Source organism: Equus quagga, unplaced genomic scaffold (genome assembly GCF_021613505.1).
Source record: "Equus quagga isolate Etosha38 unplaced genomic scaffold, UCLA_HA_Equagga_1.0 153_RagTag, whole genome shotgun sequence".
Lineage (NCBI taxonomy): Eukaryota > Metazoa > Chordata > Mammalia > Perissodactyla > Equidae > Equus > Equus quagga.
This window is the reverse complement of record NW_025796915.1, coordinates 6,832,146-6,858,544: the sequence shown is the minus strand read 5'-3', so window position 1 is coordinate 6,858,544 and position 26,399 is coordinate 6,832,146. Positions and strand designations below refer to the sequence as shown.

General features: G+C 52.5%; 1 protein-coding gene across 7 annotated transcripts in view; it reads left to right on the top strand.

Moving 5' to 3' along the window:
- LOC124233073 (membrane progestin receptor gamma) overlaps positions 1 to 26,399 on the top strand; it is an 87,676-nt gene that overhangs the window by 57,578 nt on the left and 3,699 nt on the right. For 4 of the 7 annotated variants that reach the window (XM_046650156.1, XM_046650153.1, XM_046650155.1 and 1 more), the window contains 5 exons: positions 7,252 to 7,379; positions 10,358 to 10,563; positions 14,440 to 14,566; positions 22,327 to 22,423; positions 24,360 to 24,501. In XM_046650156.1, coding sequence (XP_046506112.1) covers positions 7,252 to 7,379; positions 10,358 to 10,563; positions 14,440 to 14,566; positions 22,327 to 22,423; positions 24,360 to 24,501 — 700 coding nt within the window. Of the gene's footprint in view, positions 1 to 3,425; positions 3,595 to 7,251; positions 7,380 to 10,357; positions 10,564 to 14,439; positions 14,567 to 22,326; positions 22,424 to 24,359; positions 24,502 to 26,399 lie in introns of all 7 variants that reach the window. The other 3 variants (XM_046650150.1, XM_046650152.1, XM_046650151.1) reach the window with 1 other exon arrangement.

Here is a 26,399-nt window from a genome sequence, read left to right as displayed (position 1 = left end):
GTATTTCCATAAAATGTTTGTAGCACTCTCTGGTTCCACCTGGCTGTTGCAATGAAGCATGCATGGGCTTTGCAGTCTAACAAACCAGATGGTGCATCTCGGTTCTGCTGTTTCTATGGCCTTGGAGACTTCATCTCACTGAGCTTCAGTTTCCTCATCTGTAAAATGGGGTTGACAACCCCTACCTTGCAGTGCTCTCATGATGATCAAGTGAAACCAGGCCTGCCCCTACCAGGTGCTGGGTCTGAATCAGGAGAACAGACAGAGGCCACAGACCATATGTCTCAATATGCAAAAGTCACAAATGAAGCTAACAGACAGTCACGTAAATTCTACCCTCAGAAATATCCCTTCATCATGACAAAAAACAATATGTAAGCCTCTGATTTTTATACAGCTAAGTAAGCAAAATATCAAAGACAACTAAATTTCATTATTATTGCACATGTCTGGATGTTGTATCGATAGATCAGTGATGTTTGGATGAGTAATAAGATAACATACATAATTCATAAATTATTACTTGTTCATTCTGTAAATTTAATTTTCTTGCCTTCACTTCAGCAAAATTTTTGAGTTATATTGTTGTAATCAACATTATCACATAATTTGTGTTCTATTAACAGTGATGCCAAATTAGCCCATTATTCTTGAGTCACTGTGGTTCTTCAGTCTTTTTTTTAGATTAATTTTATTGGAGAGAAACTTCTGCTGAGTTTCTGCTTAGTTCTGCTGATGTAGAGAAACTGGAATTATCAAAAAAATTCTTAAAGCCACATTTAGAATCAGGAATGAACTATAAATTTTACATATCAAGTTCAAACATGGTCATGAGGTTTATATTATAATTATAATTCGGCAGAAAAATTGTTAAATATTTTAATTTAATATGGATCACCATCTTTTATATTGCTGTTTTCACTCTCTTAAAACACTATCTAGATCCGTATAGTACTTACTTGATTTTTCTTTTTTCAGGAAAAGAAAGATATTACAAAGAGAACTGAAAATAGCAGTATTTTGCTCAAAATCATACCTCAATCTAAATGTGCAGAAAAATAATTTCTATAGAAATTAACTTCTGAATTATTTGTATATGAATCTCCTCTTTCATAGTCCACAGACATTTTCGTTTCCTTTTTTTGAATTTTATTTTATTGGAATGTCATTTCTGTTGCATGTTTCACATGTGGCTTCTTGGTTTAGAAAAACCCTAGACATATTTAAAATAATAAATATGTATTTTCAATCCCTTTAAAAGTGAAATAGCCAAGCCTAGATTTTTTTGTAGGCTTCTTTGTAACCACATCCTACCACGATATCCCATAACAAATGTCTGTGAAGAGCTCACTCAGCTTCAAAATTAATGCCATCTCCCAGCAAAGATGGGATTTGCTCTGCATCTGAGGACCTTCTGTTGTTTCACTGAGTTCTTCAGTCATCTTGTATCCTGTCTAAATTAGATCGACGTGTTTAACGGCATTTATTCGGTATTCCCATCGCTTGAGTAAGAGCAGTTTATGGTCAAATTTGATAGGCATTTCAGCAAGATGTTCCACATTGGGAAGGATTCAGATTGTCGTTTAACCTTTCACTTGTTCCAGAGGAAGTCATCAATTCTCCTAGTAAGAAATTGAAACCATGTGCTGCCATTTCCCGCTCTAAGAATGCTTTTGAACTTTTGGTCAAATTCTGACCTTGTATTCGTTTTTCATAGTTGCCATAACAAAGTACCACAAATTTAGTGGCTTGAGAAAGAAGATAAATGTATTCTCTTACAGTCCTGTCGGTTCGAAGTCTGACATGCGTCTCACTAGCTAAAATCAAGGTGTTGGTGGGGGCTCTTGGGGAGAATCTCTTTTCTTGCCTTTTCCACGTTCTAGAGACCACCCGCATTCCTTGGCTTCTGGCCCCTTCCTCCATCTTCAAAGCCAGCAATGTTGCATTTCTCGACCATTTTTCCATAGTCACATCTCCCTCTTCCACTTGTAAGGACCTTTGTGATTATATTTGGTCTACCTGGAGAATCCAGATAATCTCCTATTTTAAGGTTAGCTAATTAGCAACGTTAATGCTGCCTGTGAGCTCAATTCTCCTTTGCCACAAACCTAACATATTCACAGCTTCTGCCGATTAGAACATGGATAACTTTGAGGGGCATTATTTTGCCTACCTTAGACTCTCCAGTCATGTTATGCTGTTATCACAAGCTTGCCCAGGGCAGATTTTAAAATCAGTGCCTAAAATTGAAAATCCTTTTCCTAGTTCATCAAGACTGTTTTTACAAAAAATGTAAAACCGATGGAATGCTCCATTGTTTCAACTTCCTCACTTCTGTAGCTCAGCACCCTGTATGGTGCTAGTCTTACAATGGGACTTCTCATCCTCGTGCACCCTATATGAACTGAGGAATATTTACTTTTAAAAACATTTTGAGTGTCTTTTTTTTTTCACTTTATTGTTCATTAAAGTACTAATATCCTTTGAATCCTTCATCCTAGATAGTGATTAATTTGTTTCATTACTTTTTATCCATCTTATATGTTCGGCCAGAAGAAATTTACCGTTGTCTTTTAAATTTTCCATCATCTTCTATAAATATTGTGTAGCATGAATGAAAAACATCTTTATGCTGGACTGAAGATTGGATGCTTAGCTTTTAAAGAACATCACACCAATGTTCTAAATTGGTGTTTACTTGGAATTGCTTAATACCAACAATAGTTGGCTATTAATTCAAGCTTTTTACAGTTCTAGTAATTGCTTGTGAGTTGAACACAGGTGATGTTTTATGCTCTTTTGATTGAGAACCTAAGTGTTCTCTCGTGCCAGGTGTAAGCATGGTCCATCCTGCATGAGACAGTGGCTTGGTGTCCACCCCAGTGCAGGCACACTGCGGGCAGTTACTCACTGATGGGTTGTAACTGATGGAGCAGTTCGTGGCCTGCCCTCTTCCCTCGCCATTCTTTTCATGCCTTCTGCCCGCAAGCACCTCACCAGGCTCCTTGCTGGCCTAACTACCCCGTGCCCTGGCTTTTCATGCCCATATCTTTGGGTGTATCTTGTCCCTCTTACCTAAAGGGAACCTTCTCTTTTGTGAAGAACTGGATTCTGGGCACGGAGATGATGGCTGGGTGCTGAGGCAGCTGCAGCATCTGCTGCTCTGGAGCTTGTTAGAAATGCAGCCTCTCACCTCAGCCTGGCCAAACTGCAGTGGGAGCCCCATGGATCTGCACACACCTGCAGAAGACACTTTGAGAGGCTCTGGCTTAGAGCTCAGTCAGCTCAGGCTGCCCTTACAAAGTGCCACAGCCTGGGGGGCTCACACAACAGAAGTTTATTTTCTTACAGCCCTGGAGGCCAGAAGTCCAGATCAAGGTGCTGGCAGGGTTGGTTCTCCTGAGACCCCTCTCCTTGCCTTTCAGATGCCACCTCGGTGCCTCTTCACAGGGTGGCGCATGCATACCCTGGTGTCTCCAGATTTCCTCTTCTTATGAGGACCCCAGGCAGATTGGCTTGGGACCCGCGCTAATGGCTGCATCTTCACCTAAGCACATCTTTAAAGACCCTGTCTGCCAACAGTCACATTCTGAGGTACTGGGGTTTGGCCTTCAACATAGGAATTTTGTGGGGGACACCATTCAGCCCATAGCACCGCTTTAAAGAAGAAACTGAGGTTCAGAAAAGTGTGTAACAGTCAAAATCACGCCACGACCCAGATGAGGGCTTCATCTCCAACAGAGTCCTTCTGGGTGGTGGCGATGACAGGGTAAAATGGAGTCTGAGGTTTGCATTTAGGATTCAGCTTGGCTGCCGCTGCTTCTGGGAACTTGGATAAATGCCATCACCTCCCCAGGCCTTAGTTTCCTTTTCTGTGAAATGGGGACATTAAAGGCACCCCCTCGCAAGGTCATGAGGATTCCTTGAGATTTGGACGGGGGATGACCACCTCGCCCCACTCTGCCTCTCCCCTTTGCCTGCTAGCAAAATCCACTTGCTCTTACCACCAGCCAGAGTGCCCAATTATCTTCCCCAGGTGATTTGCAGTTTAATAGCTAGAAAAACCAGGGCTTTAAACGGTTGTGGTGGAATTTCAGGCATCAGCTGGCAGGTGCACAGGGTCCTTCCTGGAAGCTGGGCCTGTGGCAGGCACCAAAGGAGCCCCGCGACGTGCCCCCCACCCCGGTGCCTGGGGCTCTCGCTTCTGAATAATAGGCTGTGCACAATTTGATTTCATTTCGGTCTAAATTGCCCAGCCCGCAACCAGGGATGCAAGGCGGAGTCCTACAAATCAATTCGGCTGTGCAAATAAGCCGGCGCCTGCTAACCTGAGGGTGTTTAGAAATGAGGCCCAGCTTCAGAGTGTTAAGGCAGTGATTGCAATTTGCCTTTTGGGGTCAAACTGGCTGTGAATGCAAAATTGCTTTCAAACGTTTTGTTTGTTGTTTAGATTTGTGTAGCATGCGTTGAGATGGGCTCTGTGCAAAGCCGTTGGCTAAGGCGAGATTGGGAAGATGGAGAGAATGTGTCTCCTTCCCCTTCTCAGAGGGGCTCCAAGCTGGAGTACACCTGGCATTGTGGCCTAAAAACCAGGGTTCAAGTCCAGGGGCCCAGGTTTGGGCAGGTCAGAAAGTTGCCGGTCTGGGACCAAGGGACTCCCTTTCTCTTATCCATCCTATATCCATCTAGCCTCTTTTTTGGAGGGGCTGCTTTAAATCTTGCCCCTATGGCATGGTTAATGGGGTTCCCATCCACGTCTGGGGTCAGGATAGCGGGTCAGAGCAAGGCAGCTTCTTTTAGTCTGGTGGTAAGGTGTCCGCCCCATGTCTGGGGCCGGATTCTTAAGTGTGGTCACGTTGTCCAGTTTGCGGATTTCCTGGACCCTTTGCTCTGCTCTGGCTTTGACTATGTCACCGTCCTCTCTTGCCTCCCAGAATGCAGGGCCCAAAGAGAGAAGGACAGAGGTCACTCTCTGAGTGACCCTGGGCAAAATATAGGTGGTCTCCCCCTCTGGCTCCTGACCATCCCCAGCCCACCTCTGTCATCACTGTGTCCGGGCTGTCCTGCAGCCCCACCCTGCTTCCTCCCTGTGGACCACCACCCCTACGTGCCCAGGTTCTGCAGGCCTCTTGTCATGGGCTCGCCTGCTACATAGGAGTAATCATTCGTATGAAGGCGTGAGTAATTAATAACGATTCCTCCTCTTTGGCATCCTTGCACTTTAACAAGAGGCCAATGCTTTAATAAAATAATGAAAAAAAGGAAGAACAAAAGAAAGTGAGAGGTAGAATGATGGACCCATAGTTTGTGCTGGAGGGTCTTCCACGTGCCAGCCAAGCACACGCCAACCTCCTCACAGGGATCAGAAGTCTGAAGGCCGTGGGCCCCTTTGCCTCCTTGTCAGCAGTCCTGGTGGGGTGGGCAGCTGCCAGCCAAGATTCCTGCTGCCCGTTAGAGAGGCCCGTCCACTGGAAACGCGGGCATCAGCAGAATTGAACAGTGGATCAAAAACTGAAACAAATCACTTTAATTAGCTAACACCCAAACCTAATTCAAATAGTATTTCTTCACTGGACCATGAACCAATTTTGTGATCCCCTCCTCATACAGTTGACCAGTTGAACTCAGAATTGAACTAAGAAGGGATGGACTGACCATGCAGCTAGCTACCGCCTCCCATATCGTGTGAGGAAGCTGATGCCCTGAGACTTGCGGTCAAGGTCAAGGTCATAGGGCACCTCAGGGGCCCAGATTTGACTCTTTACTCTGATGACCTGTTACTCTCTCTGCTATTCCGTGTGCCCTCTTGATGCAGGACCTCAAGAGATGGTACAAGTTATGTCATATATTATGTGCTTTTGAATCGAGATCCTCTTAGACTAAGAAGTTGGGAACCCAAATGAGCGATGGGTGGCTAGGTGGGAATTCTCCCAGCCTTGCATTCCTCCCACAGTCCTAGAAAATCAAAGGGAAGCCTTTGCGATTTGTTGTGACTTGATTTATATTATGATCACTAATGTTATCATTGTTATTATGTACCTCAATTAACCTGCTCATTTACGATTTTCTTTTCAAAGATTATAACAACATTCATCTAAATCAGTGGTTCTTAACTGGGGGGAGATTTTGCCCCCAGGGGACATTGGCCATATCTGGAGACATTTTTGGTTGTCACGACTTGGGAGGCGGGTTCGGTGTGTGTAACTGGCATCTATTAGGGAGAGGCCATGGATACTGCTAAACAATGCCTAGGACAGCCGCCCCACAACAGAGAATTATCTGGCCCCAAATGTCAGTAGTGTCGAGATTGAGAAAGCTTGGTTTAAATCAACACAAAGGGAAGAAGTCTCCTGCAAATCCTGCCGCCTCAACACTGAAACCTCACTTTTCTCTGTTCCTCCCGGCCTCTGCCCCACCACGTGTACTTCGATTCCCATAGTTTCCATAGTCATGACAGGGATACAATTTACGTTCTACTTTTTTTCCCTTAATATTGCGTTGTGAGCTTTTGTCCCTCTGGCCTCGTCTTCACAATTACCATTTGTAATGGATGTAATGCGGTCCGCCAGGCAGGTTGATACCCTGTGTTTTACCTGACTGGTCCAACTTTCTCACTGGGGGTGGCTACTGAGAGGCTTGCCAAGTGGGCTGCACTGGGGTGGCTTGTGTGGGCCCTGCTGTGGGCCAGCCTTCTCCTCTCCCTGCAGCCCTGGCTGATGCCATCATAGTCTTCATCATCAAAAGCCCTTTATGAAGCGCCTTGGTGAATATGTCCTGGCCCTGGGGGGCTCTTCTGCAGAGATCTTCCCACCAGCCCCTGACATCCGGGGCATGTCAGCTCGGACAGACAGCATATATGTCAGCTAACCACGAAGACATCCAAAGGCCGGGCTGTAGGCCCCAGGCAGAGGGCACAAAACCAGATTTGTAAGCAATATTCATGACAAGAGTAAGTGCATCTGGGAACGCAGGACAGGCTGGATTCCCAGAGGGAGCCAGGGCCTTGAAGACCCTCCTCCAGCTGGCTGCAGGCTACTCGAAGGACGTGGGAGTTTAGAAGCCACAGGAGGGAGGAAGGGAGGGGAGCGGCTTGACAGGTCAAGGACTTGGGGTCAAGTGTTCCAGGCTCAAGTGTACAAGTGCACACTTGACAGGCCCGGGACGAACCTAGATACTGCTGGAGGCATCCCTCCTGAGACCTCCCTGCCAGCCTCTCATCTCACCTCGGTGCCCCCTTCTCTTCCCCTGCAGGTGTTCCATGAGCAGGGCATCCTCTTTGGCTACCGACATCCACAGAGTTCCGCCACTGCCTGTGTCCTCAGCCTTTTCCAAATGACCAATGAGACTCTCAACATCTGGACTCACTTGCTACCCTTCTGGTACCTTCCACCCCCTTGACTGGCCTTCTCATCGAGGAGCTCTGGGAAGTGGGGCTTCTTTAAAACACAGCCTGTTGGGAGGGCTGAGATTCTGCCCTGGGATTTAGGGGGGTCCCCATGGTGCATGGCTGTGGAGCTGGGGGACGTCGAGGCCCGCTGCTGGGGCGAGCTTTAGGGCGTGGATTGCGGTAGGAGTCGAGGGGCTCCTGGCGGCTCCCGGGTCTTTCCCTGCTCCCCTGCTCCATGGCCTGACTTGACCTTGTCCCCTGCAGTCTTGGAGGCTTTGTGGGTCTTGCAGAAGCCCTGGTGAAAATGTCAGGAGCTTGAGCAAGTCCCTTAACCTTTCTGAGCTTCGCATTTTCCCATCTGCAAAGCGGGAGTGATAGTCTGCATCTTCTCCAAGGTTGCCATGACGAGTATGGGAGAAGACGTTGGCACGGCATTGGGCACAGAGCTATGGGTGCCCTGTAGTCGTTCTGGAACCACAGCAGCTGTGGGGCACTTGGTCAGGCAGCACTGTAACGGAGCAGCTAAGAGCAAAGCTCTGGGGAGCGCGTACGCAGAAATGGTTGTTGCCAGGAAGGTAAAGAGGGAGGACGGTGGGGGCTGAAGACCAACGTCACACACCTCGTGCTGGGCATAATGAGGGGAGAGGGGAGGGTGAAGGCGGAGTCAGAACACCCAGTTATAGATGTCAGGGCTTGCAAGGACCTCAGAGGTCATGTAGGACACCGTCCCACTGAGGATTCTGCTGGCTGACATAGATGTGGCCCAGAGAAGGGGGTGGCTTGCTTACATCACACAGAAAGTACTGGCACAGGCTGGTCTCTGGACATCCTCTCCCAATCGTGTCAAGAGGCCAAGAGAGTAGGAGGGACCCCAGAGTGTGCAGAGTGGAGACGGGCCCGAGGAAGGCAGCTTGCTTGATCAGAAGTCAGAAGACACCCCGCAAGGCCACAACGCAGGGGAAGGCTGTTTGGTGCCAGAACCCTCCCCAGGGGAGAGGAGAGAGAGCTCAGCCTTGGGATGGAATAGGCCGTCTGTAAAGAATTCCTAAGGGGGCCGGCCCCGTGGCCGAGTGGTTAAGTTTGCACTCTCCGCTGTGGTGGCCCAGGGTTTAGCCAGTTCAGATCCTGGGCGCAGATATGGCACTGCTCGTCGGGCCACGCTGAGGCGGCGTCCCACATGCCACAACTAGAAGGACCTGCAACTAAGATATACAACTATGTACAGGGGGTTTGGGGAGATAAAGCAGGAAAAAAAAAAAAAAAGATTGGCAGGCAACAGTTGTTAGCTCAGGTGCCAACCTTTAAAAATAAAAAGAAAATTCCTAGGGCCTGCAGACTGGTCAGCGTGGCAGCGGGAGGCTGTTTGTCATTTTAAATTTAAGTAAACCTCAGTAAACTCCAGGAAAAGTCTACATGCTAATAAACTATAACTTGCAGAGGGGAAGAGAGTCAGTGTCCTCCCCTGGCCCCTCTCCTCCCTGGAGCCACCAGGTGACCTTCTCTCCTCCGTTGTCCCAGAGAGCTCTTCTACAGACGTGGGCGTCTGTGATGTGTGAGCACCCAGCCCTGCGCTCTTCCTTCCCACTGCTCTTCCTTTGCTCATTTCCCTTGGAGATCTCTGACCCACAGGACTCTCAAGCTTTTGAGCAGCTGCGTGGTATTCTGTATTATGGCTGATTTAGGCTGTTTTAAGATTTGTGCCGCTACAAAGAATACTGGCCTGTCCATCCTTGTTTGTGGGTCTCGAGCTCCTGTGTGCAGATTCTGAGGGATGACTTCTTGGCTGTTTTACAGCCGAACCACACGGGCTGAGGCGCCCCACTGCGTACGACACCCCTACACTGCCAGGCACGGAGAGACGATACCATTGAGCAACGCGCAGTAGCTGGAAGGGCTTGGGAGAGCCTGGAGTGAGATGCCCGAAGGAACTGGGACTAGGGAATGGTCTCAAGATAATAAAAGGATATGTTTTGAGAATGGGCAGGTAGCGAAAGTTTTATTTCTGCTGGGACAGGAGGACAAAGGTCACAGTGTAGCCAGAGGATTTAGTGACACTCCTTGGGTTCCTGTGTGAAGGACTTTGTCGTCTCCTGCCCTGGGAGAGTTAGTGGGAAAGGGGGCCGCTTTCTAGGAGCCGCTCGTGGATGTGGGCAGCTCTGCAAGCAGGACCCCCTTGCATGAGTTATAGGGGAGGCAGGTCTGATGCAGAACTGTGCAATGTGTCTGTGTGGAGATGGAGCCGAGAGATCCAGGCTCGGCCGAGACTCAGCGTGGGACTAGGCCGCTCAGAAAAGTGATGGCCATGTTAGTGGAGGAATAGTGTGGAAGAGGGGGGAGGAGAAAGTCCTGTTGTCTTCCAGACTTTCAGGGCCCCACCTGGGAACTGCTGCTGTTTGAGGAGCCTTCCTGCAAGGGGGACATAGACAAATGACAGGGATGGTGACAAGGCCAAATTTGGATCCTGTGAGGAATGGCCGAATGCGCTGAGGTTATTTAATGTAAAGTTCAAAGAGGTGGGGCGGGGTCATGAAGACGGCCTTAAGATACTTGATGGGCTTGTTTTCCATGGTCCTGATGGGGAGAACTAAAGCTGATCAAAGGAAGATAGATTCCAGGGAGACAGATGGCAGCTCAGTGAAGGACTTTCCAACACTCAGAGCTGCCTTGGGAGGTGGTGAGCTCCCCATCCCTGGAAACATGCAAACTGAGGTTGGAAGAATCACTGGGGCAAGATGCTGTAAGAGGGATTCTGTCACCACCAGATGGGGAAGGAACTGGGCTAGATAACCCCAAAGGCTCTCTTCTTACCTCTCCTGCCCATTTATAACCGAAAAAGGACCCCACTCACAGTGAGAATACACAGGGATCAGTTATCCTGGGTCATGGCAGGCAGAAGGGAGCCAGGTGAGGAGTAGAAGAGGAGCCCCCGGCCCCGGCCCCAGAGCTTGAGCGGGTCATGCTGTGTTCCAGGTTCTTCGCGTGGAGGTTTGTGACCGTACTGTATGTGACAGACATCCAGAATGACAGCTACTCCTGGCCTCTGCTTGTGTACATGGGCACCAGCTGCGTGTACCCCCTTGCGTCTAGCTGTGCGCACACCTTCAGCTCCATGTCCAGGAACGCCCGGCACATCTGCTACTTCCTGGACTACGGTGCCGTCAACCTCTTTGGCCTGGGTACGTGGGGCCCTGCACTCGCCCTCCCCCCTGGTAACTGGGCTGCTGCCCCTTCCCCTGGAGCTGGGGCACAGGATACTTTGGTGGGCTTGCAGAAGAGTCACGGGAATGCCAGTGCCTGCCCAGCTTCCTGACGAGGGTTTTGTAAGAAACGTGTCCACAGGTGTGCTGGCAGATGTTTAACAGCTGGTTCTCTGGGGACATCTGTGGTGTTTGCTGATTTGTGTGGTGTACGTACTCCCACCATGGCTGACTTCAAGGTGCCAACAGGACATCACTGAACACGGGTGGGGAGAGGACGGCGTAGCACGCCATTACATAGTAATTCCTCTATACAGATACATTAATTGAGTATTTATTACTTTTATTAATATGATTTATTTAATTCTAAGTTTATGTCATCTAATTTTTAATGATGGCTGTGTTTAACAATTGGCTTGCAAGTTCTCTGAAACGGTAACAATCTGCTCTTGCAGCCAGGGTGAGCCAGTGTGAACATCAGGGCGGGTCCTGTCAGGTCGGGCAGCAAGGAGGGCTGGGGGTCAGGAGCCCCGTTTGTCCAGAGGCTTAGAGGAGTTAGAGACGGGCTCAGGGCCACGGGAACAGTGTGGTGAAGCCACAGCTGGTAAGCTTGGGCGTTAACGCCCCAGCCTCCTCCTGTTTTCCTTTAAGTATGATGCCCCTTCCTCCGGTCTCCTCTCCCCCAATTGTGGGCATCCATCTCTCCTCGCATCTCGATTCTAGCCTCTTCTCCCTCTTGACTCTGCTCCCGGTGTGAAAGCAAAGTCATTGTCTTCCCTGGACCAAGAGGAGCCCCCCTCCATCCTACTTCCCCCTCTCTCTTCCTTCTCACGCACACATGTACACATCCACACAATACACCAGCATACACACATCACACATAAGTACACACATCTATACACACAGTCTTTACCGCCTCACCTCCCACTCCTCAGGGCTCTGCTGCCCAGTCCCCACCGTCCACTGACACTCTGGTTGCCGAGGACCCAGCCTCGTGCGGACTCTCAGGGTCTGGCTTCCTGGGCTCTCCACACTCCCTCCTTTCCTCTGGTCCCTGCTGCGTCACTGCCTCCAGTTCGCCCATCATCCACATTCTCGTTCTCCTTCGCTGGTTCCCCTTCCTCTGCTCTCTCCATGTAGGTGGGCGAGCTCAGAATCGGTCCTTGGGCCTCTGCTCTCACATGGTCCAACTCCCTGGGTGATCCCTATCCCCTAACACCCGGGGACGAGGCACTCCCAACCCCCGTCTCTAGTTTAAACAGCTCACCTGAGGTCCTCGTCACCTCCAGCCCTGTGACAGAGACTGGCCCGTCCTCCCCACCCCTGCCCTCGCAGCTGCTCGCCCTCAGGTCAGAGATCTGCAAATAATCCTCAAGTTCCCCCTCGCTCTTTCTCCTCTGTGCCCAGCCCACTTCCACCATCCTCTCTAATCAGTTAACAAGTTCAGCTAACTCAACTTCAGCCAAGCTCCTCAGCCCTGTGGCCGCATAGCCCTTGATCACCTGCTCCGGACTCACTCACGATAGGAGCAATCACTGGGCAGCAGGCTCCGTGCTGAGCGCCTGACACACACCGTGCTTAGTGGCCTGCCTGCCACCACCCCTGATAGTTATATGCTCTTGGGCAAGTTTCTTAACCTCTTCAGCAGTCAATTCTCTCATCCACAAAATTGGCATAATATCTTCCTCGTAGGATATTATGAAGATTAAATGAGTTTTGTAAGGGAAGCACGTCAGACAGCGCCTGGCATGTAGTAAGCGTTGGAGGGTAGCCACTACCGCGTCATCTCATTAGCCCTAATGTCAGTTCCCTGAGGCAGGGACTATCCTTACACCCCTGCTGTAGGTGAGAATCATGGGGCACAGTGAAGGCAAGTTCTTCAGGTCACACAGCTTGTAAACCGCAGAGCCAGGGCCCCGGGAGCCTCAGGGACCCCTGCCTGTGGCTCCCTCCATGCCCCCAGGCTGGACCCATCTCCATGTCACTCTGGTCCCCAGGCGTATCAGTGGTTCCTTCATTTCTGCTGCTCACTGGAACAGCTCCCTGAGAACAGACGTTTTGGTTTTCCAGCCCGTACGTAGCCGAGTGTCTGACATGGAGGTGTTCAGTAAACATGGAAGGAAGGTCTGATCAGTGAGAGAGCCCCTGGCTTCCCCGGAACTCCCAGCCCCATTGTCTGCAGCCACCTCCCCTCCCCATTCTCACTCCTCCATCCCTGGGGAAACCCTCACTCCCTGGATGGGGGCATTTGCTCCAGTTTCCTCCCTGATTTCCAGTTCCTGTTCCTCCCTCTAGGCCATCCTATTCACTTTCACTAGGCTTTGGTCATCTTAATACCCTAGTCAAAAACTGGGGGGCTCCCTATCACCTGAAAAAGGAACTTCATTGTCCTTAGTCTGGCATCCAGAGCTGTCCCCCGTGCCTGCTGCCCGGAAGGCCCTCCCTGCCCCCAGCCACCTGTCAGAATCCTCCATCTTCCAAGGAGATTTCAAGGTCAGTCCCTTGCTGGATGCCCATCTATCCTGAGCGCCCACTCACACCGGAACCGCCTGGAGGCGCTGATGAGCTTTGCTTCCCGCTGCAGTTTGTGGCAGGGCCTGAGGCTCCCTCGCTCTTGTATTGTGCTCGGAGCTTGGCACGCACCTTGGCCCCAGTCAGTAAACAGAGAGTGAATGCATCCTGGTCCAGATAGGAACTTCCCCGTAGCACCAGGCTGAGAGAAGAGTTTGTCTGCCCTGGTGGAGGCTGTTCCAGCTGGAATCTCACAGGCAGCCTGCTGGCGTGGGGAGCACTGTGCCAGGAGGAGGCGATTCCTGGCCCTTTCTGCCTACATCACCTGGGAATGGCACTTGACTTCACTAGTCTCTGGCCGCTGAATGGATCAGAGGCAGGGGTTGACCGTGCGAGGCCCGAGGCCTGTTTCAGCCTTGAGTAGGATCCAAGGCTGCTGAGTCTTTGGAATAACAGGTGATTCTTCAGGCCCTGGGCTGACAGCCCTGTGGCTGCCTCTCCCAGAAGCGACCTCAGCAGGTGAGGGTGCCCAGAGAGGCCATCTGGTCCAGGCCTCTGGCCACACCTGGCCCCCTTGAAAAGGACAGTGATCTCTCCTGTTCTTTCAAGTAAAAGGCCTCTGCTCTCACGTGGTCCAACTCCCTGGGTGATCCCCATCCCCTAACACACACAGCAGACAGGTCTCTAGAAGGTCCTTAGGTAGCCCTTCTCTCACAAACTCCAAAACAAAACACTGAGGCCAGCCTCTTACATCCAGCCTCTCAGCTGGCCGTTACCCAGCCCACTGACATGATACGCCTCACCTGGGCAAGGGCCCTCCCTCTCCACAACATTGATCTGTCCACACATGTCATGTCGTCGGGCAGGTGAGAATGTGCATATTCAGCGCAAAGCTGAGCACACCGGGCTGTCATGGACCCTAGCATGTGGTTAACAGCAGAGACTATTGCTTGTGTTTGAAGGTTGGCTTTGCCGCTCTCCAGCTGTGTGTCCCTGGGTGGGTTACTAAACCTCTCTGTGCCCCTGTTTCCTCATCTGTAAAATGAGGATAAGTGCAGGATTTATGTCACAGGGTGGTTGTAAAGGTTATGTGAGTGAATGTGTGTAAAGCCCTTGGCACATTGCTGGGCTCGTCATAAGTTCTCAGGACAGGATTTGGGTAGGCAGAGAAGGGAGAGGAGGACATTCTAGAAGAGGTGATGGCATAAGTAAGGCTGCAGTGACAGGATGGCCCCTGGTCTGTGGGGATGATGAGGGTTCAGCCAGAGGCTGGGTTGGTCCTCGAAAGGAGTCCAGACAGTGCTGCATCCTGGCTTCTTGCCCAAAGCTGCTTTTTCTTCCCAGGCTCAGCCATCGCCTACTCGGCCTATACGTTTCCTGATGCGCTGGTGCGTACCACCTTCCACGACTACTATGTGACCCTGGCTGTGCTGAACACCATCATCAGCACCAGCCTCTCCTGCTACTCCAGGTACCCGGCCCCTCCATCTCAAGTGGGACGGGGAGGGGACTGAGCAGTCAGCTCCATGGACTGCTGAGGGGCCAGCGAAAGAGGCGGGCTCGGTGAAAAGGGCACTTGGGGGCATGGGACGCAGCTCCAGGCGGGCTTCCTGTGGCCAGGCAGGATCAGCTTCGTGGGCACACAGCCCGTGCAGGTGCCTAGGGCCCTGCCAACAGGACGGCTCCACACTTGGTTCAATGCCCTGCTGTTGCTGTCTTGAAATTCTTAATGATTTTTTTCTTTTTAAGATTTTATTTTTCCTTTTTCTCCCCATAGCCCCCCGGTACATAGTTGTGTATTTTTAGTTGTGGGTCCTTCCAGCTGTGGTATGAGATGCTGTCTCAGCATGGCCTGATGAGCAGTGCCATGTCCGTGCCCAGGATCCAAACCGGCGAAACCCTGGGCCACTGAAGCAGAGCGCGTGAACTCAACCACTTGGCCCCGGGGCCAGCCCTCTTAATGATTTTTGAACAAGAGTATTGCGCGAGGCCCTACAGATTATGTAGCTGGTCCTGTTGCTGGACAAGTCATTTATCCTCCTTGAATCTCAGTTTGCTTATCCATCAAATGGGGCCAACACATCTACTCTGTGAGACGGATGTGAGGATTACAGGTAACGTACTCAGAACACCTGGCCCAAGCCTGGCCCAGAGCATGTGCCCATCAGTGGCCGGTCTGCTGACAGTGCTGGAGTGGGCCTGCCTCTAGGTGTGTGTGATGGGTGATGGATGATGCTCAGATGGCCAGCACATCCCCAGGGAGCCCCAAGGCTATGAGTCACATTGGCTCTCATTCCCTCTATATTTCTTTCCTTTTCACTCAAGAAAGCTCATTGGTGTGTGGGCACAAGAGACATTGATTTGAGGATAACTCCTCTGGTTTATTCAGCTCTTTGTAAAAGTGAACTGCCCAAAGCTCCAGGTCCCTAAAGTACTTAGGATCCTCTCACATGGTGGTGTCGGGGCGACAGCCCTGTCTGCATGGTGCCAGGCTGCTGGGTGCTTTTGGGGCCTGGGGTGGAGGGTTAGGAAAAGCATCAAGGCAGGCTGGCAGGTCACACGTGACCTTCTATCCCCCCAGCCGTGGTTCCAGCGAGCCCATTCGCATCTCCCTGTTGGACTGCCACGGGCCTCGCAGAATTAGTATTACTTGCAGCCGTCCACTCTCCCCTGCCCCAGGAGAAACTGGGAGGGAGCGGTGTGCGTCTCTGACTTCTCGGCAGGGATCTTGGCTCCAGCTTTCTTCGAGTGACACAGGTTTTGTGGGATCGAGAAGTAGGCAAGTTTCACATACTTGACAAACTGGTTTTCTTTAAAAATGAAAGGATAGATTCTTAAACAGCATCAAGAACACTTGCCCCAACTTGCCTTCCACTTACCCGTCCTGAGACGGGTTGGAAGCGTGGGGTTGCTTACGTGGGAGTGAGTCTCGTTCCTGGGCACAGTCTCAGCCCCGGGTTTTGTGTTGCTTCATCCCGTGGAAAGGCCTGGGCTGGGAGTTGGTGGTAAACTCTCCCTTCCTCTCCCCGGAAGTTCCAGAGCTCCCCTGTAGCTGCAAGGAGATGGGGTCTGCCCCTAGGGGTAGAAAACAGAATCGGATCTCCCCCAGTTCCTCAGGGCTCTGGCGATTCAAAGCTCTCTGAAGCGCAGCCTCCGTGCCAGGCCGGAGCTGTGAGGGCTGCACACGCGAGGGCGAGGGGAGGAGAGCGAGTCTCTACTTGGGTGAGACAAGGTGTAACACACGTAGGAGAGTAACAGTGATGCTAGAAACGGTCTGAGAGAGAGGAAGCATGTCCCAGAGGCACAGTGCCTGGATGCGTGGGCTCACAGACGGGCCTGGTCCAGGGACCTGGACACACCTGGATCTGGTCCTTGGACGGTCACTGTCCTGTCTGGTTAGCTCCTGCAGGGCTGTGTGGCTCTGGTGTTTGGAATTTAGGATCAGAGGACAGTGAGGTGAGCACTGTGGGCTGAGGGCCAGGGAAGGCTCCGTGGGTGTGGAAGAAAGGTCCCAAAGTTCTCGATCCAGGATTGCTTCACCATGAGCTCCTGATGCAAATTCTTGCAACATTTGCTGCTTTTTTTTTTTTAAGTTTCCTGAATCACCTGTAAGCCACCAGGGTAGATTGTTTTCTTCTAGCCGGGAGTCCTCCGTGATTGTTCAGAGACAATGAATGGGTCTTTTGGATGCAGCATGCCTGTTACCTTTGGACAAACTTGTTTGGCAGGGCAGGTTGGCCAGGAATCTCTTAAATGTCCATGTTTAAGGGCTTCTTTCTGTCAATGAAATGGATTATTTCTGTTTATTTATAGGGCACATCTGTGGCTATTCCAACCATCCACCCATCCATCCATCTACCTACCCATCCACCTACCCTTCTACCCATCCATCCGCCCACCTAGCCACCCATCCACCTATCCACCCACCTATCCACCCATCCATCCATCCACCCACCCACCCTTCTACCCATCCATCTGCCCACCTATCCACCCATCCACCCCTCTACCCACCCACCCTTCTACCCATCCATCTGCCCACCTATCCACCCATCCACCCCTCTACCCACTCACCCTTCTACCCATCCATCTGCCCACCTAGCCAGCCATCCTCCATCCATCCACCCATCCACCCATCTACCCATCCATCCATCCATCCATCCACCCACCCATCCATCCATCCATCCACCCACCCACCCACCCTCCCTTCTACCCATCCATCTACCCACCTAGCCATCCATCCATCCATCCACCCATCCATCCATCCATCCATCCATCCATCCATCCATCCATCCACCCATCCATCCATCCATCCATCCATCCATCCATCTATCCATCTATCTACCCACCCACCCATCCACCCACTCAATGGCCTTTAGAGGGCAGCATTACAGAATGTAACATAAACAAATGATGGTAATACACTATGATGCCATCCTGGATGCAGAGGGTTTTGAGAAGTGGCATTGGGACTGAGTATTGAGGGAAGTTGGACACTTTAGCTGGAGAGGAGGGAAGGGCCTTCCGGGCTAGTGAACAGCCTGGGCAAGGGGGAAGGGGCCAGCAGGGATGGGACGGCATTGGGAGACAGCAAGGAGCTTCTGAGCTGCCAGAGGCTGCAAGGCTGGAAGTGCCTGGAGAGGGGCCCCAAAAGCGGGCCGTCTGTGTCCCACAGAGGACTGGCCCTATGCTTGGGAAGGACAGTAATCTTCCCGGGAAGACAATTCCAGGACTTGAGGGGCTTCCAGGCGTGTTAACAGCCACTGAAGTGGGGCAGTGGAGGCTATGCTGGAACAGAAATGGAGAAAGGGGGCAGACGCCACGTTCTCAGAGCCACGTTCCCAGGGCTGTCCTCTTCTGAGGGCCTTCCCGATGTCCTTCCCACCTGCCTCTTTCTTTCCACGTCAGTGGTTTCCCTGCCTGTACAAGGCCTGTCCTCTGTTTTCTTTCCTGCCTCTGTCCTTAGTGTCTGAGGAGTGAGAGGATGTCTCATGTGCAGGGAGTGACTCTGGCCCTATTAACTTCAGGAGAAGGTAGGTAGAGAGGAGGGCAAGGGCCATCTGGAGTCCTGGATTTCACAGACTTGCTGTGTGGCCTTGGGCCAGTCACTGCCCGCTCTGGGCTTCAAGGACCACTCCTTAAACAAGGGCCTCTGAGAAGATGTCTTCTGGGTTCCCTCTGGTTTGGGTGTTCTACAATGCCAGTGCTTCAGTGTCTTTTCCAAGATTCCTCTCCTTGGCTTCTTCCTCCCGCACGCCAACCCCTGCCTCTCTCTCCTGCTCCCTCAGTCTGTGGCATGGCCAGGAGTGAACCACTTCTCCTTCCCTGAGCCCAGAAGGAGACCAGGAACCCTGTTAGTAGTTTTTAGTTATTCACGTGCTTCCTGGAACATCATGGTCTAAATGGTGTTCATTTCATCACAGTTCACGTCCTTAAGGTAAATCTCCGCATAGAGAACTGTGGACTCCCCTTGACTGGTTTTTGGTCCTTAATATCATGGAATTTGGATCAAGTGAACATGTTCCAGAAAACTGCTTTCTTGTTTTATAGCATTTGAGAGGAGAAATGAGAGAATGTGTGACCTCTCTGTGGCTCTTGGAGCAGACGGGGGTGACGGCAGCGCAGCCTGGCATACCTGCCGTGCACCAAAACGCCCCGGAAGGTGCCCTCGCTGCCCAGGAACGTTAGTTGCACGCTGTTTGCTGTACATCGCAAGTCGCTGTGGGGACTTTCTTGTTCATCCATCCAAAGCATCCCAGTGGTGTTGTTTTGACAGATACTCACTCCGTGAAATGCTTTGTGGTCGGTGCCGTGAGGGAGAGAGGCGAATTTTCATCCCCGGTGGAAAGCGAGCTGCTCCCTGAGAGCACACTGTCCCTGGCAGCTCAGAGTGGCATGCAGCCGCCTGGAGCGGGTCTGGAGGTCCAGGCTGGAGACAGCAGGCTCAGCACACAGTCCTTCTCAGGCCCATCTGGGGGTCAGAGGGCTCGGCCAGATGTTAGTGTTGCTAGCGCTGGGGGCCAGCGCATGGAAATATCCACATTCCTGCAGTGTCACCCACACAACAACAAAATAGCCGTAGCCACCCCTGTCACGCACACCCCTGCAGTAGAATGATGCTTCCAAAGGCCTGCTAGTGAATCCTGCAAAATTCGCTTGCAAATCCTGACAGCCTTCTTGCAACAAGATTGATCAGGTTTTGGAATAGACTGTTATTGCATCGCCCCTCTCTGGATGGAGGCTTCTCCTGAAATCCAGTGTTTCCTGCCATCTGGTTCTAAGCAGAGGCTTGACAGTTTAGGTCCCTCATGCCGTCCCAGGCGCTGCTTGAAGAGCTGGGGGCCTGTCTGTGGCTCCCGCCCCTCCCGCTCGGACTCTCTGACTGTAGCGACACCGTGTGGCCGGATCTGGAATTGCGCCTTGGTAGTGGGAGGCCCCTCTCTGTGGCTGCTGGCTCTTCTGCCTTTAATTCTCTGTTGCTGTCTCTTTTCTCTTCTGCTTTTTGTCCTTTTTTTCCCTGTAGACTCGGCTTGGCAGCTGGAGAGGCTGGTTCCTTTGCCCTTGGGGAAGAACTTTATCAGGCCGGGCGAAATATTTTCTCAAGTCGCAGGAAGTCCATGTTTTGGGGGATGGCCCTCCCCAGCCAGAGCCGGCTGTCTTTCTGCGTAAGTGGCCGCAGCAGGGGCGCGCTTTAACAGCGAGCCTTCGTTATCCCGGAGGGATAGGCGGTGGCCGTGCGGGGAAGGAGGGAGCGGGCGTGCTGCGCTGGATGGGTCTGCAGGCAAGGCTGAGAAGGCTGCTGAGACAGGCCCTGGTTCCCGGGGCGGCGGGAACGTGTTCGGTTCCCGCGTGGGGCAGAGTGAGTGCTGGTAAGGACGAAGTCTGGGTAGTGGTCTGAGGCCACTCAGTGCGAGGGTGTGAAACTCGGGAGTCAGACCGCCCTGGTTTTAAATCCTAGCTTTGCCTCTTACTAGACAAGTCGCCCGGAACCGCCTGTTCCCTCCTCTTCCTATTTTCTGGTACCACTAGCTGCAAGATGGAGAGGGCGAGAGATTAGATCCCTACAACACACTTTATTTTTTTAGGGCTGAGGAAGATTGTCGCTGAGCTAACATCTGTGCCGGTCTTCCTCTATTGTGTATGGGGCAGTGCCACAGCATGGGTTGATGAGCAGTGTGTAGGTCTGTGTCAGGGATCCGAACCCGCAAACCCCAGGCTACTGAAGTGGACCGTGTGAACTTAACCACTACACCACTGGGCCAGCCCCCAACACACGTTTTTTTAAAGCTGCCATTTAGTGAGTGTTACTCTGTGCCACACACAATTGTAAGCTCCTTGCAAATATCCTTTCGTCAAATCCTTGCAACGAGCCTGTGGAGTGCGGTTGTCATCCTTGTGTTACACCCGAGGATTCTGAGGTGCACAAAGGTTATGTAACCTGCCAGGGTCACTTACCACTAAGGGCAGAGGCAGGATTCGAACCCAGACTGTCCACATCACAAACACTGCTTGCAAAGTCATGGTGCTGTGCTGCCCGCACTTGGCCTGGGGGTTGTGATTTACTCCAAGGCTGGGGTTCTTGTCTGGCAGGATGATGAACTGAGGTCTCTTATTTCTCTTCCTCCTTCTCCTTGAGCTGCTCTTCCTTCTCCACCCGATGCCCACTGTGTGCTTCTCTGGTTTATGGGCAGGGTCAGACAGAAGAGGTGTGCTGGTGGCTTGAGTGAACTGGGAGCTTGTCTTGGTGGCCGAGGGGCTTCTTGGAGCCCGCAGTGGCCACCTGTTGCCTGGAATAGGAATCCCCACGCTCGGCTGCCCTGAGGGCTGAGCAGAACATGCCAGCCCGCAGAGGCTGCTGAGCCATGTGCGGGGATCCAGACCTGAGAAGACCCAGCTCCCGCCCTTGAGGAGGGCTCCCCAGCCGCCCAGGAGGCATCTGTGGGGGTCTCTACCATGTCCCACACTCCAGGATACAGGCAGCAGTGGGGTTTGTAGTCAGCTGACTGCCCGGGACAGCCTAGCCAGGGGAAATTGGCTCAGCCTGGGGGCAACGGACCGTGTTTTGGGGAGAAGGGGCAGGCCTGTGGGCTGGGACAGGGGGTCTGGGGAGCAGAGGTGGGGAGCAGCAGTGGGACACAGACATGTTCCTGCCAGAGAGTGTGATGAGGGCAGAACTGAGGGGAAGACTGAGAGGGCCCCAGTGCCTCCTCTGTCCTCGAGACCACATCAGAACTGCCGTCCCAGCTGCCTCAGCACCCTGGCTCTGCACACCACCCACGTGGGGCCTCTGGCCTTGCCCTGCAGCCTGTGGGCACCGAGGGGAGACCCGGCCTCCCACTCACACTGTGGTGTTGAAGCTGGTACCTGCCCCACCCCTGGCTTTGGTGGCCCAGTCCAGTGTCAGCACGTCCTCACCCGACCCCAGTCCAGGGCTGTGGTTTGCTGTGGAGATTCTTCTGGCCCCTCCGGTGTCCTCCCCGCCATCTGTGCTGCCCTGCTCCCCACGCCCTGAGCTGCTGCCCCCTCCCCAGGCTGCGCCCAAGCCAGCTGAGGCTCCACCATCTTCTGTCCCAGAGGAGCTGCCCATCTTGGCAACAGAATACCTTCGTTTTAACGTTGGCTTCATCTGTCTTTGGATTGGAGGTGGATGAGTGTGGGGATGAAGGAGAGAAGGAAAGACCAGGTTTACTCAGTTTCCCCAGGCCAGGATCGCCATGTGTGGCATTAAACATTCCAGAGATTTCTCAAGGTAGTTAAACACCTACTGAAGCCAGGCCTTCTGCACGGTCATCACCTGGGCGGCTCTGACTAGTGAGACAGCTCGACCCTCACAGATGTGCTTGTCCAGGAGCCTGTGTCCCACGTGTCCCCTGTCCTGGTGGTTCCTGGACCCCGAAAGCTCTTGGGCAGTTGGACAGCTGGGCCCTTGGCAGGCTTCTTCGGCCCATGCTCCTCCCTGGCTTTGCCTGGAACCACTGCTCGTCACACTGTGGTGCCAGGAGGTGGCTTCCCTGGAGGCCTTGTCTCATCTGAGGACAACTCCCTGCCATGGGGGTGGGAGACATGGGAAAGGCTGCTGAGGAAGCCGCTGCTGCAGGAGGAGGCTGTGCAGAAATGCTGCCGCCTGCTTGCCCTCGGTTATTTTTAATGTGTGTGTGCGTGTGTGTGTGTGTGTGTGAGATTTACTGAAACTCTTTTCATTCCCTTCTCTCCCCCCTTTCCTCCTCGATTCAGGTTTCTTGAAATCCAGAAGCCCAGGCTCTATAAGATGCTTCGCGTCCTCGCCTTTGCGTATCCCTACCTCTGGGACTCCGTTCCCATCTTCTACAGGGTAAGGGCCTGGCTCCAGCCCCTCTCTGCCTGTTGGCAACACCAGGGAATCAGTTGAGCTCCTGAGCTCCTGGGGGTCAGAGCACCACACAGGCCACTGTAGGACACGCAGGAGTCAAGACCACCTGCTCCCTCACTGGCCCTTGCAGAGTAGTTAGGAGATGGCATGAGCACAGAGGCCCTGACAAACTGTGGGAGGTGTGCCAGTGGCCAGCACTGACTGGGGGCTCCGGAGCAATCATGGAGGGCTGGGCACAGAGGCAGCCTGGGGTTTAGTAGAGTGACCAGGAGAGCGGGCTCTGGAGCAGATCTCTAATACTTACTCCCTGCAAGCCTCTGGGCAAGTTATCTGCCCTCTCTGTGTCTTGCTTTCCCTCCTCTGGAAATGGGGCATGGTAATAATGCCGCCTCTCATCAGGCCGTGGGGAGGATCACCTGAGATAACATGTGAGGTGCTGGCTGGTGCCGAGAGTCCAATAAATACGTTGTTATATATTATCATCAATTAACAGATTATCAGTAGTGAAGGAAAAAGTATGAATGATGATCCTAAAGGATAGATGGAAATCAGATGGAGAACGTGAAGAAAGAGGGTGTAGAGGGGAAGACAAGAAGGGGGAAATCCATGCACTCCCGAGTCAGATGGACCTGAGTTCAAATCCCAGTCCCACTGCTCCCTGGCTGTGTGACCTTAGGCAATGCACATAACCTCTCTGAGCCTCAGTTTCCTCATCTGTAAATGAGGTTAACGTAACCTCCTTCACAGTGGGTAGAATGGATGAATCAAATCAACAGATCAATGCCTGGCACGTGGCCAACACCCAGTGAGTGGAGTTCCCCTACCAGGCAGCCTGTGGGTCTGATGCACCAGACCGAGATGGCAGGACCAAGGAGTGAAGGAGACGAGTAGAGCTGGCTCCACCCGCTGGGGCATTGAGCATGTGCTCTGTGCTCTGCCTGTGTGGTCTTGGGGGCCCCCACCCGGAGATGGGGATGCAGCCCATTCCCCTGACTCCTTCCTCAAGACACAGACCATGCACAGGAAACCAGAACAGAGAGAACAAGCTGGTCCCACGTGCCACCAAATCACACAGCACAGCCTCTGCATCATTACGAGCGCTGTGCGCTCCTGGCCCTCGGCTGCGCCCGCCAGTGGGCAGTGTGTCGGGGAGGCCTGATCCTAAATGGAGATGCTGATGAGCACACAGGTTCTGGAATCAGCTTGCTGAGATCCAGATCCCGACTTCACCACTAATTTGTGGTTTGCAAGTCACCCTCCAGCCCAGCTTCCCTGTCTGCAAAATGGGGGCCGTAGGGTGTGCCTCGTGGGAGTTGTTGAGGCTCCCATGAAAGGGTGCAAGTAGAAGGCCTGGCCTGGTGCCCTCAGTAAGTCGTGGCTGCTGGCCTTGTTTACAACAATGATACAAAAGCTAACTGAACTCTAAAACAGTATAATGGCCCTAATTAATACTTTTTGATGACTCATGAAGGCCTTCCAGGGATTTCTAGGCCTTAAAGCCTTAATTAGGAGCATCAATTCAGTGGATGTGCTGGTTAGAAGTGAGTTCAAGTGTGAATAGACCACTTTTTACTAAACTCATATTTTACCCCCAGAAAAAAAGTAGCAATATATCTAATAGGATTTTTCTTTCCTTTCCTCTTCTTTTGTTTTCCTTTCTTTCTTTTCTTTCCTTTTTTTTCTTTGTAATTAAATAACCCAAAGGCTCTCATGAGTATATGGAGGATTAAAATACAGTTGGCTTGGGTCTCAGTTGATCCCACTCAGAATAGAAATTCTGCTCACACAGTCCCTGAGAGTTCCTTTTTCCAGCTACAGATCTGAGGAGGAGAGGGCCTCGGCCTGCGGAATCCGCACGCGTGTGATGAGAAGGAAGAGGGTCCCCCTCAAGACCTGACGTCTCTTTAAATACCCGCAGCTGTTCCTGTTCCCTGGGGAGAGCGCACAGAACGAAGCCACCTTGTACCACCAGAAGCACACGGCCATAACCCTCCTGGCCTCTTTCTTCTACTCTGCGCACCTGCCGGAGCGCCTGGCCCCTGGACGCTTCGACTACATCGGTGAGTGTGTGGGGTCACCCTGTCCTTGCCCTCCCTCCCACCTGGGGAGGGCTCCCATCCCTGACCCCAGTGCATGCAGTTGTAGAATGGAGGCAGGAGCAGGACGTTCTCCAGGCACGGGCCAAGGTGATGAAATTGTAAGTTGGCAGAGGCCGGGATGTACCTAGCCAATGAACTGTCAGGTAGGGTAGGGGAGGATGGAGAGCAGGTAAGTCTGGGACTCTAAAGCATCCCTGTGGGATATGGGGCCAGGGGAGTCCCATTATTATCTAGACTGTGAAAGCCCATTACTGAATGAACATTGAGGGCAGCCCTGGAGAGGATGAGGAAAGACAGGGTGCGGATGGCAGGGAGCCCTGCAGAGGAGAGGAAAGTGTCTTTGTCTTGTTCAGGTGGGTGCGATGGGGCCAGGAATCATGGTAGAGTAGTGGTTCTCAGGTGTGGTCCCCGGACCAGCATTACCAGTATCATCTGGGAACGTGCAGATTCTCGGGCCCCACCCCAGACATCCTGAACCAGAAACTTGGGGGTGGGGCCCAGCACTCACTCAGAGGCTGTGTACCACCAAGGCTCCGGGTGAGCCGGAGCTCCCTAAAGTTAGAGAAGTGACATGGTGGAGAGGAGGTGTCAGAGCCACAGGTGTTCACGCCTGCTGGGAGAGTTCCTTCCCCCTCTGTCTGCGGAACGCGTCTCCCCGACACTGGCTCTGGGACTGGCTGGAGGAGGGCACCCTCGGGTCGCGTCTGGTGAGGCTGATGAGTCTGGGCGATAAGAGCTCCTTAGAGAAGCTATCATGGGGGTCCAAGGGTCAGTCCTTGTCCCCACGTGGTGCGCAGGAACCTTGGTTCCCACAAACCCATGTTGTCCATGATTTTCCACCTCCCCCACCCAAGACGTGGCCAGATCTGCTGTGTTGGCTCCCATTAGAGGATTCTCTCCCTTACTTATTCGCTCCTGCCAGAAGGGATTACAACTAGCAGAATGCTTAGAGGACAGATTTCAAAAAAGGAGGGAGATGAGAGGGCCCAGGAATTGGAACCAGCCTGCAGGAAGCCGCCGCCCGTGTCCACCTCCGCAGCCCCACCTGGGTGAAGTGCAGGGGGTCGTGCAGGAAGTCTTGGGGCTGCAGGGAAAACGGTCCTGGGCCTTATTTTGCCACCTCCCTGGCTTCTCAGTAACATTTTGTTTACTCACCTCTATCCCATCCTCCTGGGCCCAGGGATTTTCAGAGCAGAAAAATACCCCTTTGGCAGGAATTTGCCAGACAGCAGTTAATAGCAGATCCGTATGTTAACAAAGCGTTTGGAAAGTTCTCCGTCCTTAAATAGCGGAGGCTGTGGACGTGGGGCTTCCTCTCCAGTGCCCTCCCGGGAAGTGCCAGGACCTGCGTGGTTGGCGCGGGCCCACAGGAAGCTGCTCCTGTCCCTGTCGGGCGGGATTGCTGAAAGCACTCTTCCTGCTGCAGCCACACTTCAGAGAGGGCCCTGCTCACGGCCCTCTCCATCTGGCCTCCTGCCCTAATGGAGACAGGTTGGCTTCAGAGACAAGTTGGCCTCAGGTGGAGAGCACAGCCAGTCACCTCTCTGTGCTTGGCCCTGGGCCCTTGGAGAGCACAGCTCTCTCCTGGATAAGGAGCCACTTTGTCGTGTCAGACACGGATTTGGAAATCGCACACAGCCCATTAGTGTAGCTTGAGTGAGGCAGGGTGGCACCTCCAGGTTCCTGCCTGGGCACGGAGACCTGGGCCCTGGCAGCTCCTGCTGTAGGACCTCATGGGCCACCCCCTTGAGAGGCCTCAACTCTCCTGCCCTCTCGTTCCTGACTCTGCTCCTGTTCAGTAGTGCAGGTGGTCGCGCTGGTTCCTTCCTGGGACACATTTGTTGAATACTTACTCTGGC